Below are 23,060 nucleotides of genomic sequence, written 5' to 3'. Positions count from 1 at the left end.
ATTTCCCCCTTCAAAAATGTTTATGAATATTTAGAGTTGTAAGAAATTATTAGGTATCATGCCCTCTTAACATTTCAAGGATCTAAAAGAGAATATAATATATAAAGCCCTGTAGTAAATGTATTTGTGTTAGTCATATATCTTTTGTTTCATGTTGTTTCCACATGTAATTTATTTTCATTTACGTATACTCATGTTTAATGCTTTTGCTTTCTATACTTCAAGAGGCCTTTTCTAAAGATGTGACCCCCTTGGGGGCCGTTGCTTATCCCCAGCCATGTTGGGGCACAAATGAGTTTATTTGTAGATGCCAAGAGCCAAGGATGATGTTGTCCCAAGGAAGGAGTCCCCTTTTCCACCTTTGGCAGTTACATGTGTTTAATTGTGAATCCTCCTCACTTTTGTTCTTCCTTCTGGCTCATCCACCTGATGTGTATGGAAATGCATGTGCCCACTTGACTAGACTCCCACACCCTCCAGTAGCCAGGAAGCAAAAGTTGGAAGGCTTGGCTTGGATTTGAGATGCCATGAGGAAGACCGAGGGGGGTTGAAAGCATCCGTGGGGCAGAGTTCATAGAATCTCAGCTGACAACCTGCAGTCAGCCCACTCTTCCTGTTATAGCTGAGTCTGCATCTTTCTCCGGATGTTAAAAATTCATGTCTTCGTGCACACTTTTGAGGGCAGGAGGGCTATATGAGATCCCCCCGATCGGAAAATAAGTACTTAAAACTCAGAATAGAGATTCCCAGTGACTTCACGGTGATCATTTCTGTTTCCTCTCTAACTTATAGATGGGTATGCTTTCTCACAAGATGAGAACGGGATCGTCTCACAATCTGAAGTGATTAGAGCATATGACACCACAAAGCAGAGACCCGATGAATGGTGATGGGCGGGGCTTCGAGGCTGGCTCCACCAGGTCTCTAAGGAGAGCTCCCAGGTCTTCCCGGAATCTGCTGACCAATTCCAGTCTGGTTCAAGGAGGGGAAAGTGGATCTGAGCTCATCTCGTTGATTGACCTTCAGATTCATGTATATTATAGACATAAGCACTGTGCCACTATACTGTAACACCATCTCTTTCAGATTTTTTAAAGTATTTGCTGAGTCTTTGTAAGCAGAAATTGAAAATGACCTTGTATCTTGCCAGAATGCTTTCTTAAAACTGAGAATAGGTCAGGAGTCTTATGCCGTTACTCTGGGGCTGTAACTGACTATCAGTTGATTGGATATACCACAAGGCAACCAACCATTTAAAAACTCTAAAATGGTAATAATTTAAAGGGACTCTTGATATCCAGACTTAGATTTCAGAATATGCTGAAAAAAAACCAGCACTCTTCTCTAAGGAACTGACTCACCTTACTGAGCAAAATTTCTAAACAAGACATTAATAAGTGTTTGTGTCAAAAATTGTCTTGATAAATGTTTGCCAAAGAAGTTCAATAAGTGTATTTCTCATTCAGTAGTCATTTGCCCAGAAATTTAAAAGAAAGTTTACCTCCAGTTCTGCTGTAGGATCTGCATGCTTGACTTTTCAAATGTAAGAGTGATTTGCAAAAATGAGTATTTCAAGGCATTTGCTACTCAAATCTGTGATGTTGCACCTTTGGCCTTACAAATGCTTCTTTCTTGTTTGTCTTGTTTACTTGTTGAAGTTGGAGGGCACACGTGGTAATGTGACTCTGTCATTATGATACTGATTTTTAATCTGTATATATGTCTCAGTCATTTCTGATGAGGTGTCTCTAGATTTTTCTAAAACCCTGGCTTCCGCTGAAGATTGAGTAATGTCATTTAGTCTTAAAGTTTTCTCTCTCAAGAAAAATTTGCTTACATATTTATGTGAGAGTCCCAGTGCTTCTGTCGAGGTGTTTGGAAATACCATGTCGGATAAATGCATGGGCTTTTGTAATGTACATAGGCTCGGCTTTTGTCCTGTGTTTTGGTTCTTTCTATAGTTCCTGCTAGAGATGCCTGCTGTCTTATATAGCACACCCCGTGTTATGGTGACCACCCCTGTATATAACACTGAGAATTACTTCACAGTTCACTTTTCAAATAGCTCCCCCAAATTAGTCACATGCTGCTAATTGGGACAAATCAGTGGTACATTTTCCCCATTTTAAAAACACCTGTTTTACTCAAGCCTGTTGCTTTACAGTCAGAGACAGTCTTCATCACGAGTAGATTTTGTTGCTATGGTTTTAAATGTATGTTCAGTTTAATTTAATTATTTTCAGCATTTCTGAGACATGTCCTAAAAATGCCTATTTTGCTACCAACGATAAATGGTGAAGGGGCTGTTTAAAAACCACAACCAGTTTTCTATACTATTTTTAAAAGAATGCTTTCATTTAAAAATAAAAATAAAAAGGAATTCTAGTTTTCAGATACACTTCAGAGATTGAAGCAAACTTTCTGCCTTTTATTCAGAATCCTGTTTGCCTTTAAGTGGACTTACCAGCAAAATGGGTAGAACTTCCTGTTGAAAAAAAAAAAGCCAACTAGAATTGCAAAGAGAGGTGATTTGAGTTTAATAATGTCTCATTCTTTTAACCCTTTTTCTTAATCTAGATTTAAAATTAGGTTATACATCATTTCCTTCTCTGTATTTTTAGCTATTTAGTTACAAGTATGCCCCCCCCCCATTTTCTGTAAATAAGAGAGGTTATAACACATACATAATTCTAAGGGGAGCAAGGGGTTGACATAGTTCACTTCCTAGAGCATTCCCCTTTGGGGTTCAGATTAAGAAAATTGTGAATCGAAACATCTAGAAAGTCCACACGTGTAAGAAGAGTCTGAGATCACCTTCAAAATTCTGCAGTCACGGACTTTTGTCCGCTGAATGGAGCAACTTTCCCAGGCCTCGCAGTGGTGATAGTCAAGGTCAAGCCACACAAACCCAAAAACAAGAATGAAGTACCCCGTTCCAGAGAAGCACTTCCTCGCAGGTACAGATCAGAACTCCTCCTCCTCGTCAGCGGCGTCCTTCTCCAAAATGTTAATAGCAAAATGTGATGAATCTAATGGAACTGAATTTTCCGGCTTCAAAAAATGAAAACTTTTATTTTTATCTTAAAACATGGATTATTTCTATGGAGCTCTTAACATGAGTAGAATACCCATGGTTAATTAATGTACGAGATCATGGTCTGAAATATGGCTAATTTCTAGTCCTATTTATGAATTATTAAGTCAATTCCTTTGCTTCTTGGGTGAGAGAGGGGGTTGGGCAGCAGGGAGTGGTCGCCTTGGTAAAACTTAAAACACAGCATTACGGTGGCAGTGATTTTATAGTGTTAGAGAAAACCCTCTGATTTTTTAACCTTCCAAAGAGGGGAAAAGTAACACAGTTTTACCAGGATTAAAACAAACAGCTGAAATGACTTTCAACTTGTATTTTCTGAAATAAAGGACACATACTCTTCAATTAAAAAGTCCCTTGTAGGGACTTTGGCAAATGCTAACACCGTTGCTTTACAATGTTTACAATTCAGAAAATACTACTTACAGCAGAAAATCCTCGTTCATTTAACATTGAAAAGCTGGGAGTTGCTTCTTTAGTGTTGGGTAGTATGCGGTGATATTGAGCATGAACTTTCTAAATGTTTTATATATACATATAAAAACAGATCTGTGTCTCACACCCAGAAAGATGCTATCTGGCAGAAATTGTTAGCAGGAGAATGATGTTTCTCAGGAATGTAGCAAATTTAAAATGATATATTTACTGCCCACCCTCCCACAACCCACTGGATATCTCACGTGAGCCAGCTTCAGCAATGTTGCAGATTTAATGGGAAACCTTCTTCTCATCAAGTCAGGTGAACGTGTATTCTATTCAATAATATTATTTATTTACATGAATTATATGGTCATTGAATGGAGTCACTCATTCCTCTTAATTTTCAGGGGGGAAAAGTGAGTTCCAGAAATCAACACCTATTCTGATCATGAAGTTTGTTTTATAATTCTGCAGTTCAGCATTCTCGTATCAGATATGAACATCACATGATAATTTATTCTGCATTGTGTGCACTGTGCATCACTTGTAACTTGTCATTGAAAATAGTCTTTCAGGAACTGAGTGCAAGTCTGAAAGTAAAAGATTGTATATTTGTAGTTTTTAAATTATTTATAACAATGTCCTAACTGTTACCATGCTACGTGATCATCAGTGTTTATTTTTGCGCAGTTGCCCTAGGAGAGTTCCCGGTTCTAAAACTTATTTCATCAAATAAGTCTATAACCTTATAAATAACCATTTATAAAATTTATCAGGAAAACACCCACTCCATTCACATCATGTGGACCAGATCTGTGGAATTCTTTTTGTAAATTAATGTAATACCATGCAGTTCGGTGCCTAATAAATGCTTTTTAATGATGAACATTTCTATAATGCTTCTTTAAGAGATCATAATCTGATTTTTCTCACGTTAAAATAACTGAAGTCACTTGTGAGACTTAGTTATACTTTGCTGCATTTTAATTAACCTTCAGTGGCTATTAAAATGGAATGTAAGTTAAACTTTGAAGGAAAGGAAATAAATGTTTTCCATTTCTCGTCTTGATTTATTTTCTGTATGAAAGCAGCTGTGTTTTTGATAGGTTTATGGTTTGCATGAATTAATATTTAAAGTGGTCCAGGCCAATGCATGGCTACTGCTGTAAATCTTGATGTTTATTTCTGCCTTATAAAATTCTGTCATGGCCTACCTGGAATTCAATATTCAGTGGACAAATTAATTGGTTCTCTGCGCAACTTTTTTTAAATAAGTAAATTATTTTACAAACAAATTTGCAAAAAATTAATTGCAACTTTTGTTTAGCTTGCTTCTAAGAACTTTTCTTAATAAAGCTCACAAAACTTCTCAGCAAATAAATCTCCCGTAAGGAGGGGAAAAAAGCTAGATTTTATACATGCTTACTTTGAATTAACAGCAACTTTCCATAGGTAAATCTGCTCTTGCAAAAACTGAGAGCAGAATATTAAAAAATAATAAATATTTTTATGTTTCATGGTTCTAGAATAGAAGCCATAAATGCAGTAAATACTGTTTGCTGTTTGTTTAGCTATTTCAAGCTTCATTTTTCACATTTTCAAGTTTATTAAGTTAAAAAAAAAAAGGCAGCCTTGGGAGGCAGCTACTATGGAAAATTGCAGTTTGCATTTAAGATAAAATAGTATTTTCAGCTCCATGAAAAACCATTCCTGCTGAAACTGCTGTAGAAATTGTGAAGCTGCATGAGTGGAGAGTATTGAATCTGTGATCATAGTTTTCTCAGGTTTGTTTATCTCGATGTTCAATGCACTGTGTTTCATAAATAGTTATTAAAGTTGAGTAATATTCAGTTCTATGCAGTGTTATGTGTCATTGGCCTTTTGTGAATGTGCATGTTTTAAATTGCAAATTTTAAACATTTTGTCCTCTAATTGTTATTAAAAATGAAATAAACTGTACCATTACATAAAGGAATTGTTGCAGTTGTGATTGCTAGTTTTAAAAACTTTGTTGCTTTATAAAACTTTCAAAGCCAGTGTAATTATAGTCTGAGAAGGTGTCTCCACTTAATGGCACTTTAACATTTTGTTTATAACCCCAGTGATCTAGAAAATAGCCCTTCCTTTTAATCCAACTAAAGGAGACATGAGGGGGAACATGTGAAGTCTAGTTTGGTAAGAGACATGGTTAATTTGAGTACCCTCAAATTCCCAATTTCTTTGAATAAAATTCCTGTATTTTGATTCTTCAGTCAGAAAAGCCTCCCAGGATTATCCCCATTCCATATTTAAATCAGCCTAGAAGTCAACAGCTAATTCACGGTTCCATCCTTTTACTTCAGCAAACCTACCCAAGCTACATGGCCACATTTAGCCAGTAACATGTGAAGGAAGTAACCAAAAAATGTTACACATGTGACACAAAAGCACCAGAAACACTGGGTATGAGGACAATAGTCTTATCAGAAACAAGCATCATTTGGTAAAAGAGAAACAAATGAAGCAGCGATTTTGGAAACTGCAGGAATGGGATTCGTTCCCAGAGAAACACTTGAGGGAGCAGTTTGAGAAGCCTCTGGTTTTACTAGCAAGGGCTGAGGGCCCCACTTCCTCTCCCTCAGTCTTTCCAGGGACATGGGCTGCACGTGGGCCTCCCAAGCAAAACCACAGCAAAACAACGTGTACAGAAAAGTCACCTGTAAATTATGTCAAACGATTTTCACCTGCATCTCCACGCCCCCTCGAAATGTGCACGCTGTTTATACTGACCCCGTGGTTTCGGATGCTAATACGCCCTAAATACTAAAGGAAGCAGCAAACTTGAAATAACATTCTCATAAATTCAACATGTCTTCCCCATTTAAAGTTTGTCTGTGTGCGTATGGCATCTCTAAGCTCAGCTTCCATTTTGGTAACACAGAGCCACTCATTCTAATGAAAAAAGGTCTTCCTAACCTGGACAATTTCATTAGGAGGCTAGTCAAAATTTCTGGAAAATAGGAAATCTGTTTTACCATTGTTTTTATTTCATGTACAAACTAGGATTTCAAATAACTCTCTGTCAGAATAATTGCATTAATAACTAATTGCAGTTTTAAAACGGCCATATCCATGTCAAAATATGTCAACAGTTTGTCTCCGTAATAGTTTAATATATGTTTAATTTCTTGTTTTTCCTGAGTGTATACTAAATAAGTTTTTTAGGTTGTGCAAAGGTAAACAGATCCCAGCCCAATGAACTGAATCAAATTCCTAACTGTGATTGTATATACTTTCAGGAACCTTTTTCATTATCTCACTTTAGAAATCTTAAGGGTTTAAGTCAGTCTGGCAAGTTCTCCACCAAATGGAATAACTAACAATAACACCAAAAAAAAGGCAAATAGGCAGGGAAAATAAGACGGAACAATCGATCCAATTGGACAATTAAAAGTACAATCTGTTGGCTTTAAAATGAAGATTCGGGGCGCCTGGGTGGCGCAGTCAGTTGAGCGTCCAACTTCAGCCAGGTCACGATCTCGCGGTCCGTGAGTTCGAGCCCCGCGTCAGGCTCTGGGCTGATGGCTCAGAGCCTGGAGCCTGCTTCAAATTCTGTGTCTCCCTCTCTCTCTGCCCCTCCCCCGTTCATGCTCTGTCTCTCTCTGTCCCAAAAAAAATAAATAAACGTTGAAAAAAAATTTTTTTTAAAAAAATAAAATGAAGATTCATTTTAAGGCAAATTTATTAAATACATTTTTCTAAAGCAGATGATAAAACATACAGGTCATGAATACGCAGCGGGGTGGGAGAGTGTTCTATCCCTGGCAACGTGGGGAAGTTGGCCAGGTAGCAAAAGGGGCCATGGATTTTCATGACTCACTCCATCAACCACAGGGCCATTTTCTCTGTTCCCTGCACCCCAATCAGCAGTTAGATCTGCCCACCCCACCCCCCACAATTCTTAGCCTTTTTGTTTCTATTCTAGGGTGTTTCATCTGCTTTCTATTATTTGTCATTAATTACAACACAGCTCCCTCCCCACTAGAATGCAAGGGATTGGAAACAGTGACTCTAACTTATTTCTCAAGATAACCCAAAGCGATAAGGTACCACTAATATGTCCATTTTACAAATGAGAAAACTGAGGGGGCGCCTGGGTGGCTCAGTCCGTTAAGCATCTGACTTTGGCTCAGGTCATGATCTCACGGTTTGTGGGTTCAAGCTCCGTGTCAGGCTCTGTGCTGACAGCTCAGAGCCTGGAGCCTGCTTCGGATTCTGCGTCTCCCTCTCTCTGCCCTTCCCCACTCACGCTCTCTCTCTCAAAAACAAACATTAAAAAAAAAATTTTTTTTTTTAATGAGAAATCTGAGACACAGTGAAGTAAGTGGCCCAACGTCACTCAGCTTATAATAAGTGACAGACCCAGAAAACTAAGCCAGGCACTATAACTCCAAAATCCATGCTAGATCATCTGGTCTCCCAAGTTTCTCGTGTGTAAAGGGAGATGTGTTTGTCGTCTAGTATTTCTATTCACGCTTTACATTTAATTCTGTGTTTCATGCTGTAGCACAGCTCTACTGACTGTTACAATCCCCTCTCTCTATAGGATTTGTACAATATTACACAATCACTTTGTCCCCAAAAGATTTTCTGAAAAGTAGGTTGGCTGATTTTTTCCCAAGAAAATTAGACTTTCTAGAAATTCTAGAGCTTGCATTCCAGTGGGGGAGGGAGCTGTGTGGTTATGTAGCATAAAGAATGTAGAATTTCAAAGCAGACTGCCTGGGTTCAAATCTTGGCTCTGCTATTATTGTCTGGCCTTGGGCATAGTGTTTAACCTTGCTGCTTTGATTTCTTCATCTGCAAAACAGGCGTGATAACAACCCTCACTTCAGGGGTGTGAGGATTAAATATTACAGTTCATAAAGACTTGAGACACACGTGGTGCTTAGTAAATGTTACCCATTATTTGCATAAGTACCTTTCAAAGTGTAGAACTTCCGTTTCTTCAAAATAATCATGGTTTTAGGATGTTTGGACTCTAATTCTTGGGGAAAGTAATAAAGCATCAATCAGCCCGATTTCCGCCGTGCTTTGGTGCTGTGGCAGGTTGTGGCGAGCCTCTCTTTGGAAATTTCAGGTGATTTGACGTGACCCTTGCTCTCTAGGCTAAAATGAAGACGTGATCAAGCTGCTCTCCTTCATGGACCTCGTCGAGGTTCCCCTTACATGTGATGTATACCCAACCACCCTAGTTTTCAAGACCTCTGATACTGAGCCTGCTCATCTCTTCACCCTCACTCTTTGAATTGTCTAGTTTCCAGACTGCTCCTTGTTCTTTTATGCCGGTGGGTGCTTCTCTGCCATTCTACCAGTTCTTTGCTTAATATGCTCTTCCTCTCATTCCTAGCACTGCTCTCTGCCTCCCCCACCCAGCCTTCCTCACTCAGATCCCATGCATCCAGAGGCCCAGGTTCGATCTCAACCCCTCCAGAAAAGCGAGGTGCCCTTTGTATGTGCCGCCTGGACACTCTACACGTCCCCTATCATTGCAGTTACCAGAATGAATTCTAAGCGTCGGTTTGTGGGTTCATCTTCCCCTAAGTGCGAGCTCCTGGAAAGCAGGAAAGACAATGTGCTGCTTTTATAGAGCCTCTGTAACAGCTTATCACAAGGACTTGCCGTCATGCCTGGGTCTGTGGAGATGGTGGCTTTTTGAATCAGACCTTCGTTTTATTCATCTTGACACTCCCAACCCCTAGCACAGTGCCTCACCCAGAGGCGGTGCCCAATAAATGCTTGCCGGACGGACCGTATCTGGAAATCTGCCACAGGATGGCCAAGTTGCCTGCCTTGGGTGTGTAAATAATAACATCAGCTACATATCGTTCACAGAGAAGTCCAAAGGCATGTATTATGTCAACAAGTAGGTGGGGATATGATTTGATTCAGCGTCACTGAGTGCCAGGTTACGATGAGGACACAATGTCTCCGTATATTTTAAACAGCTTAGAGCCCATGAACTTGATTGGCGCACACGGCTAAGGAAGAGAAGTTTGCAGGTGTGAACGTTTTGAATTCCTTAGCATTACTTTGCCTAATGGAACTGCTCTCCAGAGGGATGGCAAATAGAAGTACAGCCACTAAAGAAGGCTAAGTTAGATGATTTTCAGCGGAGGCGGTTCTGCCCTCTAGAGGACATTGTGGAATTGTGTGGAGACAGCTGGGATGGAGGGGGAGGGGCAGGTGTCGTGGGTATTCATTGGTGGGTCTTTGTCTTGACAGAGATCCTACAATGCACAGGTTAGTCCACCCAACAAAGACTTGACCATCGGTGTGACTTTGGAATGTTCCTTTGGGTGGAAAAACCTAATCCTATTTTACCTATAAAGTATCTTTGACACTGTTTTAATATACACTGGATTTTCCAGATACATAACGACTGTGAAAATCAAAAGGAGATCAGACCTTGCTTTGTTTGGAAAAATCACATTAACAGCAATAATGCAACGGGGGGTGTGGGTTGCCAGTCTAGCAACCCTGCATCAGTCTGGATTTGGAGCTATCGCTTTTCGGTCGTTCTGCGTAGAGGTGCAAATCTAGGACCTTCATTAGGTCTACTGAAACTGTCACATTTGGAAGTATTTTCCTTTTCTTTCTCCTATTTACCATTAAGACACTGTATTGATTTTTAAAAATTGTATCTGTAAGTGATTAATATTACCTATAAATTGCAATTTAGGACAGTTAAAGGGATGGCACAAAATATTTGTTCTAAGGAGAGCTCACTTGGCCCAACAGAGTTGACAGTCATTGCTTCGGAGATTGGGACTGGGTTTCATGCTTTACCCCACAGTGGATTTCATGCACAGAAACTTCAAAACCTCAAAGCAGGCGTTCCCTTGCTGTTTCAACCTGGTTTTGCATGAAGCTCCAGGGCCGACTGTGCGACCTTGGGCAAGTGACTTCACTCCTCCAAGTGCGTAAAATAGGAATTCTAATGCCTCCCTGTTTGAAGTTGTTTGGAGGATGAAAGGAATTAGCGCATATAAATATTTGGAATAGCTTTTGGCTCATAAGAGCCCAGTAGAGATTAGCTTTTAAAATATCAAAGGAGCAATATATAACAAACATGAATAAAACCAGTCTAATGACAAAGGAGTGTGTACCAGAGGCATGCTCACAAGTGTTTCTCCTTTTACTGTTCGGCCATCCCTCTTTCCCTTCTTGCCTCCCTCCCAACCTGCCCCCCCCCTTCTTTCTTTCTTATTTTGGGCAATATGGGATATCCGAAGTCACCACTTTTGGTTACGGGAGAAAGTAGAGAACCAGAAGTCAGAGCTCCTCTGCCATCAGACCGAGCAAAGGCACGATACCGTTGAATTTGCTTCCTCAGCTAGGAAGCAAAAGGGTAAGGCCAAACAACTCCCCCAGGTTAGAATTCTACCTCTAAGTGGCTCTATTAAAAAGAGCTACTGGGGCGCATGGGTGGTTCAGTCGGTTAAGCGTCTGACTCTTGGTTTAGGCTCAGGCCATGATCTCAGTCTGTGGGTTCCAGCCCCACATTGAGCTCTATGCTCACAGTGCAGACAGTGCAAAGCCCGCTTGGAATTCTCTCTCTCTCCCGCTCTGCCCCTCCCCAGCTCGCACACTCTCTCTCAAGATAAATAAACTTTAAAACAAAAAGAGAGAGAGCGACTCAAGGGGGCCTGGCTGGCTCCATTGAGCATCTGACTCTTGATCTCTGCTCAGGTCATGATCCCAGGGTCGTGGATGGAGCCCTGTGTCGGGCTCTGTGCTGGGCATGGCGCCTGCTTAAGAGTCTCTCTCTCCCTCTGCCCCTCTCCCCATGTGTGCACTCTCTCCTTAAAATAAAATAAATTATAAAAAGAGCTACTGAGGGATGCCTGGCTGGCTCAGCCAATTAGAGCATGTGACGCTTGACCTCAGGGTCCTGAGTTCAAGCCCCACTTTGGGTGTAGAGCTTACTTTAAAAAAAAAAATAAAAATGGTTGTATTTAAAGATATATATAAAAAGAGCTACTGAGGGATGCCTGGCTGGCTCAGCCAATTAGAGCATGTGACGCTTGACCTCAGGGTCCTGAGTTCAAGCCCCACTTTGGGTGTAGAGCTTACTTTAAAAAAAAAATAAAAATGGTTGTATTTAAAGATATATATAAAAAGAGCTATTGAGGGCCACATATAGTAGCATGAATTCGTATAAACCGAGGCTCCAAAACAACACCCACAGGGGTCAAGTAGGTAACAAAATTGAGGGAAAGGGGCCAGGTTGTGGAGACCAGGCAGGAGACTGGTGAATGACGAGTGTCTTGTCTGAAAAGGGCTTGCCTGGCCCAATGGCAGTATAGGAACCTCAGTGCCACATCTTCCTCGTGTCACGAGAAGCCAGAAATCCAGACTCTTATGAGAAATGTCCCGATTTTTAAATCTCTAAGAATTCACTTCCTTTGCTGCTCTCCACAAGCCCTGATGTGGAAAAGAGCTTTTTAACGTAATGCAAAATCAGTGTAGGATTTTTTAATTTCAAAATATGAAGTAAGTGAAGACCTCTTCTTTTATTGAATAGCAGAGAGTATCATTAAGAAGATAAAATGAAGCACTTTGATCTAAAATTTCAAGTTCACAAAAACATAAAGGACTTTATTTATTCTAACCCAGCAGGATATATGCCCAAATGTGATCATCAGACATGGAACTGAGTGGCACGTAAGATATGTAATATTCGGTGATTATAACCCAATAGATGGACTTTGAACGCCACAGTTATTATTAACATAAAAAATTTCAGTGTGGACTACTAAATAATTAGTACCGTCAATGTGGTAAATACATTAAATTACAAATCTTTACATTTATACAGGACTCATTTTACAAATAAATGTTTTAAGACTCAGCTGTCCAACTTTCATTTAAACACTAAATGCTGTTGAACAAAAAGTCAGCAATAAATATTCCCTCCGGTGGGTGCGGGAAATGCTTTTACATAAGATCTGTTTACAATGAATATCTGAGTAAATATTTAAAATTTTAAACTCCATGTGGTTACTGAAATCTTGTATTCTGAAAAAGCTCTTGTATTTTAAACAAAATTTAATCATTAATTTAAAAAGTAACTCTTCTCACGATGCTAACGTTATTCATGGTTAGGTTTCTCCCAAAATCGTAAATAGGTTGCTCACTGTCCCTTCAGGTTGCTTAGTTGTTAATTTTTTTTTTTAAGAGAACCTTCAATAATTACTATCAGGTATTTTACTTTGCTTATTTATGTATATATTTGTACTAAGACTCACTAAACAACTCAAAAGAACATGTAGGCCTTTCCTAAACATTACAGCTGAGTTGTCTAATTAATACATTTTCAGCCAATTTGCAACTGTAAATTGAAATGGTGCCTATTTTGAATAAAAGCAGCATAAGTTGAAATGTAATAATCACCACGTTTTCAAGGCCAGAAAGCAATTCTCTTAACGCACCCGTTCTGTGATGGGAGCTGGGAACCTTAAGACTAAGAAGGCGCTGTATTTTCCTAGCACATTCCTCCATGACATCGCCGGCTCCCAGGGAAATTTCCCCAGAAATACTTGCAGCAATGGCGACAGCACTCCACCTGTCTGCCGTTGTACGACGGGCTGGATTTATCGCTGTGGCCCGTCAGCTGGAACTGAAGTCCGGGCAGCTCTTCGCAGGCAGCGGGGGCTCCTGCTGGAGTGGGTAAGCGAAGTACTGGGGTGACACCAGGAAACCGGATGGCTGGGTCAGGTGGATTGGGTGGCCCGTGGTATAAGGTGGAGGCGGGGAGGGCACCAGGCAGCCCGGCTCTGCTCTGGCAAAGGAGAATCTGCGGATGGAGCCCCCAGTGGAGCTGGAGCTGGTGGCCGTGCTGGACTGTCTGGAAGGTGCCCTGAGGCTTGTGGAAGTCAAGATCATGGGCAGGGTCTCCGTCTGATAGCTGCGGAGTGAGAAGCGGATTGGCTGCTGTGAGGGCTCCTTGGGTCTCAAGCAGGTGCAGCAATAAATAGCCACTAAAGAGCCCAGGATGATGAAGGCAATGAAGATAGAGCCAACGATGAGGAAGGGAACGTAGACGGGCTCTAAAAGGTAAAACAAAAAAAGACACACACAGGTGTTTGGACAAGAGTCTCCCAAACTCCAGGCAGCTTTGGGGGGGGGGGTGAGTGACCCAGTATGACCACCGCTGTCAGCCCAGCCTCTCAGAGCTGGTAACCTCTAAAGTGCAAACTGAGATGACCCAATATTCTTGCTCTGAGCAGGGAGGAAGCAAACTGATACTGTAGCCTCTGTTAGCAATTAGCCGTTATATTGCACATCTGGAAGTCAGAAGGAACAGAATCTACCCTCCTGTTCATGCACTGGAGGGGCCGTGTGAGTTTTTTGGTTACCAGAACTTCTGGATGTAAACCCAGGTTTTTGGTAGTTTTACCACAGTGGGGCACTGAGGGCTCTGACCCATCTCCGAGGCTGAAAATTCATCTCCCATCCAAGAATCTCCAATCTAAGCAAAGAGAGCCAGGCCTGTAAATGAGCCCTCCGTTATGAGACTATGGAAAGAACCACAGAAAGAAATCCACGGGGCACCTGGGTGGCTCAGTCGGTTAAGGTCTGACTTCAGCTCAGGTCATGATCTCACAATTCATGAGTCTGAGCCCCTCATCCGGCTCTGTGCTGACAGCTCAGAGCCTGGAGCCTGCTTCAGAGTCTGTGTCTCCCTCTCTCTCTCTCTGCCCCTCCCCTGCTCACTCTCTGTCTCTCTCAAAAATAAATAAACATTAAAAAATAAATAAAAATAGGGGCACCTGGCTGGCTCAGTCCACTAAGCGTCCGACTTCAGCTCAGGTCATGATCTCGTGGTTCGTGAGTTTGAGCCCCGTGTCGGGTTCTGTGCTGACAGCTCAGAGTCTGGAGCCTGTCTCAGATTCTGTGTCTCCATCACTCTCTACCGCTCCCCCACTTGTGTTCTGTCTGTCTCCCTCAAAATTAACATTAAAAAATTTTTTTAAATAAATAAAAATAAAAGTTTTAAAGAACTCCATAGTGGGCCCAAACGAACTGTGTCTGTGACCGCATCTTAAATTGTCATCTCTGGACACTTCTTCCTGGAAGTGATTTGGGATGCCCACTCCAGCTGCCACACCTCAATTTCCACCCAAACTGTGGGTTGTGGCCAACCTTAGATCATGAGGTAGCTCTTGGTGTTGGTGGCCCCAACTTTCCATGAGGGCATCCCTCCGTCAGAGCAAACCCATTTCCTTCTCTCTGTGCATGGCAGACATAAAATCTCCTACCCCTGAGGCACCTTTGGGACATTCTCCAAGTGTCTCTCCTGTCTGATAGGGCCACCTCTGGATGCAGCCTCCAGCTTAGAAGTAGAACCAAGAAAACCTGCATTAAACTAAGACCCTACTGTGTGCCTGACTCTTACTTATGACCTGATTCAGCTCTCCTGGACACTAGGTGAGGAAGGCATGGTACTCCCTGTTCTCCAGATGTGGAAACATACTCATTTTTGACCTTCCCAAAGACACACAAGCAGTGATGGACAGGGAACTATCAACCCCGAGGGTTGGGGGTTCCTCGGTGTAAGCTCTACCGCCTACCGCCCCTTCTGCCATGTTTAGAAGCACCCTGTGGAAGGGGAGGGGAACGTGACTGACTAGCCACTTACTCCCCCACTGTTCTAAACATTCATACACTCACTTAATCCACAGTTTGTCTCCTCTGAGAGCAATATGTGCATTTAAAAGTTTTTTTTTTCTTTAACGTTTATTTTTGAGAGGGGAGAGGGGGCAGAGAGGGAGACACAGAATCCGAAGCAGGCTCCAGGCTCTGAGCTGTCAGCACAGAGCCCGATTCGGGGCTGGAACCCACCAACCTTGAGATGGGAGGCTTAAACCACCGAGCCACTCAGGCACCCCAGCAATACATGCATTTGAGAGCTGAGAAGAGGCCCAGAGAGTTAAGTCACTTGCCCAAGTGACCCAGCTGGCAAGCGGCAGTCACAGGCCAAGGTCCCTGAGATTTTGGCTAACCGCACCTCAGTGAGTGTGGATGCTGCCCTCTCTCCTGCCGGCCTGGGCAACACAGCGGAGCCTGGAGGCCCAGGACGGAATCCCCGCTGCAGACTGCGCTCTTAAAGTCTGTGCAGAAAGCAAATGGGTCCCCCAGGGTGAGTGGAGGAAAGCCAGGGGAACGAGTCTGTATTTTTTTTTTTTAACACACCAGGACGGCCTTGAGTTCTCTGCTTCCCTCCCCCCCCCCACCCGAGCATCTTCTCTCCAGAAACCCATTCCCCAATCCACCAGAAGTTAAAGTCCTTGAGAGTATAATGGGGTTCTAAGACAAACCAGGGTCTGCTTTTCCTCTGGGTCCTTACTCTTTCGGTGGGCGGGGTTGGGGCAGAGTGGGGGGACTTCGGGCACCATTAATTCTTTCCCGGGGAACTTCTGGTGCCCGCTTCAGACCTCTGCTGTGGCGTTCTGGGGTGTCACCCATTCTTAGCTCCGCCCGCTCCCCGGGTTTCCACCGGTAAAACCACCGCCTCAAGCTCCAACGGGTTTCCCAGACGTTCCCATTCAGGTGGAAAGCTTTATTTTCTTTCCCGTTTTTTTTTTTTTTTTTTTTTTTTAGGTGTAAAGTTCCTCTGCCGGGGTCTTGATTTATTCCGCTCTGAAGTGAGCGGAAATTTGACCCGTGTTTTCCGACAGGAGAATAGGGGGCGGGCAGCCCCTGCGACCCTGGTTTCTAAATCTCCACCTCGAGGACCTGGGCATTTCTGAAAGGCGTGACAATAGGGGGTGGGTCGGAGAGGGTAATTCGATGCAGAGAAATGAAAGGAAGTCGGGAGAACGAGACACAGGCTTAGGATAGCTACCAAAGATCCACCAAAAAAAAGTGGGGAGGGAGGATAAACGTGGCTGTAGTTCCTTAGCCCTGCGGGGCTGCAGATGAGCGCTCCCCGAGTTGCGGCCCCCGCCGCCGGCAGTTCCCCAAGCTCCCGGGGTGACCCGGGCGCTCGATGGGGAGCCCCCACCGCCCTGGAAAACCGCAATCCGACCTGGCGCTGTCCCGGTAGCTTCTTCCCCTGACCTCCCGCGTTCCCGAGACCTACTACTGTCTTGCCCGGGGTCAACGGGTGCAAGCCCTGTGGTCTTCGCCGTCCCTTGCAAACTTTCCTCGGGCCGACCCGTGGAGACCGCGCGTGGCGGGAATCGGGATTGCAAAGCAATTAGGGCGCCTGACCCGAAACGCGACCACCCGCTCCGGCCCCGATGCCCCCACCTTGGCCGCTCCAACGCGCGCAGACCCAGGACCGCCTGGGGCGCACACCCGCGGGCGCCGGGCTGGGGCCGAGGGCCCGCACTTACGCGCGGTGATGCCCGGGTGCTCCAGCTCGCCGCGGTCGTTGGTGCAGCTTCCCTGCTCCAGCCTGGCGTCGGCCGCGGCGCAGCAGTAGCGCAGCGCGCAGGAGCCGCAGCAGATGGTGGCGTCCGGGGTGTCGAAGTCCTCCGGGCACTGGAAGCCCTCGTGGTAGTTGCCCTGCACGTCCACCCAGCCGTGGCAGTATTCTCCGGACTGCTGGGCGCCCGCCGGGCTCCAGCGCAGCCAGCCCAGGAGGAGCCAGAGCGCCAGCAGCGCCCCCATCGCCGCTGGGCGCCCGGGGCGGCCGGGAGGGGGACGCGCGCGGCCGGAGAGCGGAGGGCTGAGCGCCTCGGTGCCGCCTCCCCCGGGGCGCGGCGCGGGCGGCTGGCCGCGGCGTCCGAGGCCCCTCTGGCGGGGGTTAGCGGGGGCCGGGGAGGCGGCAGCGGCTGCGCGGCGGACTCCGCAGGCCAGGCGTCTGCATGGTGCGCGGGGTCGGAGGGCGAGGGCCCGCGGGAGGCGCCGGCAGAGGCTGCTGCTGGGGCTGCTACTGCCGCCCTTCGCCGGTCTCATACTGCGACCCGCGCCAGGGGCGCGCCGAACCCTCGGCCGCCGCCCTCCCCGCTCCTCAAGGGAGCCATCGCGTCCCGGGCGGGCGACCCCAGCGCCGCGCCGCGCCCCTCCTCGGGGCCGTCGCCGGGGGGTCCGGAGCGGAGCCCGAAGGAGGAAGAATTCGAGATCCCCACGTGCGGGCGCCCGGGACCGGCGGCCCCTGCACCCCCGCCCCTGTCTGTCACCGGAGCAGGAGTCAGCCCCGCCGCGGCCAAGTACAAACGGCCTCCCGGTTGCTGACGGCTCTGCCTGCAAGGCGTCCTTTAAAAAGGAAGAGGGAGGGGGAGACGCCGAGGGTTAAGAAAGAGTCCGCCCTCCCGGGTCGCGCCGCTGGAGCTAATCACCGCGGGGGCGCGGCGCGGGCCGCCGATGCCCCTGCGCTTTCTGGTTAGTGCGCCCCCCTCCGCCCCTCCCGGTCCCCCCCCCCCCCGCCCACCGCGCTCCCCCAGGACTGAGCTCTGGAAGTGCGGGCATCAGGCCTTCACACACACACACACACACACACACACACACCCACCAAGTCTCGCTCGGCCCACAGAGCTCCGCAGAGCGAGTGCGAGGGCTGCGGGTTTCTGCCGCCATCCACGCGCGTCGGCGCGCGGGTGGAGACGTGCGGTTGCCGTGTATGGGTGTAATAAAAAGCGGGCGCGGCGACTGAACTTTGTCGAATCTTCCGTCGCCTGTTGCACAGATGCGGACTCGATCCTGGGACACCTGTTCTAAGGGTTCAGAAAGGACAATGTGATTTTAAGGGGCCGCCGACATTTGCGCTAAGTTTTCCACCGAAAAGTTTCCATTTCTAAGAGGAACGGCACGTTTTCACAAACAGACACACACACGCACTCCCCCCCCCAGCCCCCCCAACCTGCGTGCGGGCGGGTGAAGAATCGCCGGTCACCTCCACCAGCCGAGGGCAGCTCGAAAACCCTCAAAAAGCACGACTTCGTTCACGCCCACAAAGGAAATAAGGGAACAAAATTAATGATAATTGAGCAGATCTGAACTTCTGTTCGGGCAAAGAAACACATTTATTTAAATGATGTGTCCCCTGTGTGCTATTTTCGGGGGCACCGCTCCTTTAGCGGCGTAAGTGCCTTATGAAACTGGTGTTATGTGAAACCCAGGCTAAACTCAGGCATTTATTTTTACTGCGTCCTGAACTTCCTCTCATCGTTTACTGCTATGTGTGAATATGTTCCACGTATCTCAACCAATTTGTCAAACACTCTGAATGCCCGTGCCACTGATTTAGATGTTGGCAAGTTAAGTGAAACAAAAGAGACAAAAGTTTGCTGTGCACCAGCAATAAAAAGTGTGCGGTCAAAAGCATTTACCACGCCCGCGGCTTCCCCGTGATCCACAGTCAGTTCAGAGGAGCTTTTTTTTTTTTTTTTTTTTTTTAACTCTGACTAAAACGGTTTCTTTCTTAAAATCCAAGTGAAAGTATATTCCAAGTAAACGATTTCTTCTGATTCCTTCATTTAAATATTGGGATTAGCAGTTAGTTATGAAAACGTAAAAACAATGCCCAACATTTCAGATGGTAAGTAGGACTGTGTAAATATTTTACTATATTGCTGTCTTAGAAATACATATTGCTCGGGACAATAATAAGCTATTAAATAAAACCAAATTAAGTTCAAGCTTTTATCCACAAACATACAATGGGACAGTTTTTCTTGACTTAAGCATACTGAAAAATTGTTTTTGCAGAAATTTCTTGGGTGCAATGTTTTTATTTACAAAAAAAAAATGTTCTTGCCAGACTTAAAGTTTTTTTTTTTTTAATTGTGTGTTAGGAGTGTTGTTTGGATTGTATATATCCTGAGCAATTAAGGGAAAAGGTCATTTAGAACCACAGCAAAAGGGAGCTCTAGTGATCATAATAAGATGATAAAACCGCAAAGACATGTTTACTGCTAATAACTTTCCCAGAACCACACCTCTTTATATTATTTTTGTTAAATTTAAAGGAATTCCATTACATCACAACTGGAAGAAGTTCTGCGACAGCAACGTTTGCTAGTCCCCCAAGGGTCAAGTTTCTCTCATTATCCAGCTGTTCTTTGATAGCATTAATATTTTAAGGAGTGATTTGTTGGCGCTTACCTCCCATTAATTACATTCCCCGTGCCACAGTGGGATTCTTTTCCTTAGGACATGAACTGTAATGAATTCCCTCATTCAAAGCTCCTGTCTATTTGACTTATTTAGAGGGCATTTTACTCAAATTTAGTTGGATATTTACTCATGGAAGACAACCAAACCTTCGAGTTACTTGATACTCCACAGATCGGACATGTGTGAATATTCGAGCAACTGTGTGCCACGCTTTCATATCTAGATCCAGGTGCCTTACAACAATCAGCTCAGGGGGTGTGCCCAGGGGAGGAAATGTGTTTGGTTCTTTGTCATGAAAGAGCTCCTCGAATTTACACTGACAAATTAAACTGCAAAATTGATGTTCTCAGAATGCTCTTTGTGAATAGTAAAAGAATATGTATCTTTTAAACATCCAAATTTTCTGTTATTCTGTTACTACTTTAATAGTAAAGGAGGATTAAAAAGTTCTCTTAGACCCCCCCCTTGAAGACTCTAGAGGGAAGATAGAGAGATGGAAAATAAAATCTATACCATCTGGGGTATTATGCAGAGGTTTGGGAAATTCTATATTTTTCCTTATCTCAGTAACACAAATTCCATATTTTGGTGAATAACACAATCATAAGGGATAATTTCCTCAGCCTACATTCTCTGGTGGCCCTGCCTCCAGGAAATTCTATAGGAAATGAGTTAAATGGTATGATGTCTGGAATTTGCTTTAATAAACACCACTAAAAGAGAAAGAGAGTGAAAGGGGGCGAGAAAGAAAGGAGGGAGGGAAGGAAGGAAGAAAGGGAGGGAGGGAGGAAAGAAGGGAAGTAGGGAGGAAGGGAGGGAGGAAAGAAGGGATGGAAATAAAGAGAGGGTAGGGAAGAAATGGAGAATGGAAGGTGGAATAGAAGAATCTGAAATACAACTGGCAATCTGTTCATCATTGTAGCTGCGTGAAGGGTACTTGTAAAATTGAAATGCAATTCTTTCTATTTTTATGCGTGAAGAAAAGCTACATATGCAAGTGTTCTTTTATTTTTCATCGATAAGAATTGATAGCAGCATGAAACTACCACAGAGGAGTAAAGAAAAGGAAGGCAAAATGAATTCATTGGAAAGGGTTGGAATCAAAATGTACTAGGAAAGGGAGGAGACAAGGCCAAAGGAATGCAGAAGTGAAAAATTAATTAATTAATTAATTAATTAATTAATTAAAGGACAAGTCACTTTGGTTATGGAAATCCTTTCCAGATCATTTGCATTGGATCCAGGAATAAAATAGAAAACAGAAAGTGTTCAACCTTCCCTGAAGTTCCTTCCTGAAGTGATTTCTTATCACCTACCTTCCTTTTATAATTTTGCCCAGGACTTAATGGAATTTTCTTCCTTGAGTCACTCACTCACTATAAATCTCTTATTCCACAACCCTGTCAATCTGAGTTACTAGAAAGGTATTTTTCCTCAAATTTGCTTTAGCACATATCCACCCCTGGAGAATAAATAGCACGGTGCCCAGAAGTGTACTCCCAGCCCCGAGCAGCCCAGTTCCCAGCTGGTCCCTCCACCTGCCCCGTGCATTAGGCAGCCTCAGAGTCGTCATTTATGAAGAGGAGATTGGACATAGTGCCCTTAGAATAGTGTTTCTCAAACCATAAGGTGCATAGGAATCACCTGGGGGGCTTGTTAAAATGTAAGTTTGATTCCCAGGGTCTCCGGAGGGGCCAGAGATTCTGCATTTCCCAAAAGCTTCTAGGTGATGCCAGGGCTGGTCTGAGGACCATCCTCGGCACCCCTGTGGGCCTCCTATGCCCTTGCCCCCACCCACAGGGGAAGGAATGAATGGAGCCAAAGGGACCTGACCAAAGCCTATTTCCTCACTTTCTATCTCACTCTCTGGGCCTTAAGATACCAGCTTCGCCTCCAGACTCAAGCTTACCTCTATGGTTCACGGAAGCCATTTCCTGGTCATAAGTGGTTCTAGGGCCAAGTGGTTAAAAACATGTAAACACAGGCTAAGGAGTCCAAATCTGTACAGGAGAGGCTCCCTGCAGTGCAAGATGGAGTCTGAGGTGGGAAGGAAGGGGCAGGGCAGACCAGGCTGGTGGCCTCCAGGTCTATTCTCGTCCCAGCTCACACATGTTAGAGTGAGCCTCAGTAAATTGTCACAGAGGGAATAAGTGCATGATTGAATAAATGGCAAAATTAATGCTCTCCCTTAGTGATGTCATAGCCTTTACCATATCTCACTATAAGATAGGACATCTGTCTTCCCCGTTAGTTTGGCCTCGTTTTCATTATTACATCCGGGAACCTAGCAGAGTATCTGGTACACAGTGAGTGCTCAGTAAATGTTGAGCAAACAAATGACTGTAAACGATAGGTGACTGGTTGAGAACTTGTGACAACTGAGTGACATCTGTCTCACTACTATAGAGCGCTGCAACAAGTGAGTACCTGGGAGTGAACCAGTGGAGAGCACTGTAAATTTCTGAGGCAGGGGGTATTTGTAAGAGTCAGCTCCCGTAATTTAACTGTAAATGAAGCTCAAGTACTGACAGAACAGAGCAGTCACCAACGATCCTCCATGGAGACGGTGGTGACACTTGTCTACAAGAACAGAACAATGATGCAGAGAAAACCAGCCAGCACAGTGGAAAGAATACTCTAGTTGAGAGTCAGACAAGTCTAGGTTTGAGTGTGCCTCTTTCTGATCATGTGACCTTGAGCAAGGCCCTTTCCAGCTTACTGAATCTCAGCTTCCAAGTCTCTGACATGAAGGGAGTGGGAGAGAATAACCCCTACCCTGAAAGATTGCTGTAAGGGTTCGAAATAAAACATGTAGCAGTCTGGCTCAGGATAGCGGCTTCAGAAATAGTAGGTATTACCCACCACCAGCTGGTTTGAATCTATAGTCAAATAATCATGGCAAGTCTCCTGCTAACCAGAATGGGCCTGTGCCCTGATTAATTTGAGTGGATTATTTACAGTTCTCCATCGTTCATTCCCTTATTCATTCAATGTGCCCATTCATAACCACTGGCAATTGAATATTGATTATTCGCTTTTAGAGTTGCTCTCCTGAGAAATGCCCCAAAGCTAGGAGCAGAGGGGGATAAGGGTGGGTGTCAGACGATCATAGTATAGGGACAGGCCCTGCTGGAGAGACTTTATTTCAGCTGGATTTCTACAAGGTGCAGCCCCCAGCACAGGTGGGCATTTAATAAGCATCCGATTAGTCTGTGATTCCATATTATGTCAGTAGAGATGTAATTTATTAACCTGGGCTCCTGGCATCCTTCCAGTGTATGTATTATAGAATGACATTTTTCATGCAGAAATATAAATTAAATTAATTGGCATCCGTATTTAATTGAAACTTCCTTGACAGTAGATGGATTCCCCCCAACACCACCCCTTTCTCAGCAAGGGGCATTTCCTTCTGAGTGCTTGCAGACTGAAGAGAGGCCAG

The 23,060-nt window shown here is 44.5% G+C and overlaps 2 protein-coding genes across 5 annotated transcripts in view; one reads left to right on the top strand and one right to left on the bottom strand.

Annotated features, from left to right (window-relative positions):
• Nucleotides 1-5,482, top strand: part of ATP8A1 (ATPase phospholipid transporting 8A1) — a 233,808-nt gene extending 228,326 nt beyond the window's left edge. For all 4 annotated transcript variants that reach the window (XM_047092415.1, XM_047092413.1, XM_047092412.1 and 1 more), the window contains one exon: nt 793-5,482. In XM_047092415.1, the coding sequence (XP_046948371.1) occupies nt 793-890 (98 nt within the window). In that variant the 3' untranslated portion in view covers nt 891-5,482. The remainder of the gene's footprint in view (nt 1-792) is intronic.
• A 7,680-nt stretch (nt 5,483-13,162) lies between these two features.
• Nucleotides 13,163-17,170, bottom strand: SHISA3 (shisa family member 3). Its single transcript, XM_047091101.1, has 2 exons — nt 16,894-17,170; nt 13,163-13,602 (listed from the first exon to the last, which is right to left on the bottom strand). The coding sequence occupies exons 1-2, from the start codon at nt 17,168-17,170 to the stop codon at nt 13,163-13,165; spliced, it is 717 nt and encodes a 238-aa protein (XP_046947057.1).
• Between the last annotated feature and the right edge of the window lie 5,890 nt (nt 17,171-23,060).

Source organism: Lynx rufus, unplaced genomic scaffold (assembly GCF_022079265.1).
Source record: "Lynx rufus isolate CCGP_SWC_20201006 ecotype Redwood Valley unplaced genomic scaffold, mLynRuf1.p SCAF_3, whole genome shotgun sequence".
In the NCBI taxonomy this organism is placed as follows: domain Eukaryota; kingdom Metazoa; phylum Chordata; class Mammalia; order Carnivora; family Felidae; genus Lynx; species Lynx rufus.
This window is presented reverse-complemented; position numbering and strand designations above follow the sequence as displayed.

Coding starts and splice junctions, on each gene's coding strand:
- SHISA3 (XM_047091101.1), bottom strand. CDS start 17,170: ATGGGGGCGCTGCTGGCGCTCTGGCTCCTCCTGGGCTGGCTGCGCTGG. Junction 13,603..16,893: donor GCACCCGGGCATCACCGCGC/GTAAGTGCGGGC, acceptor TTTACCTTTTAG/AGCCCGTCTACGTTCCCTTC.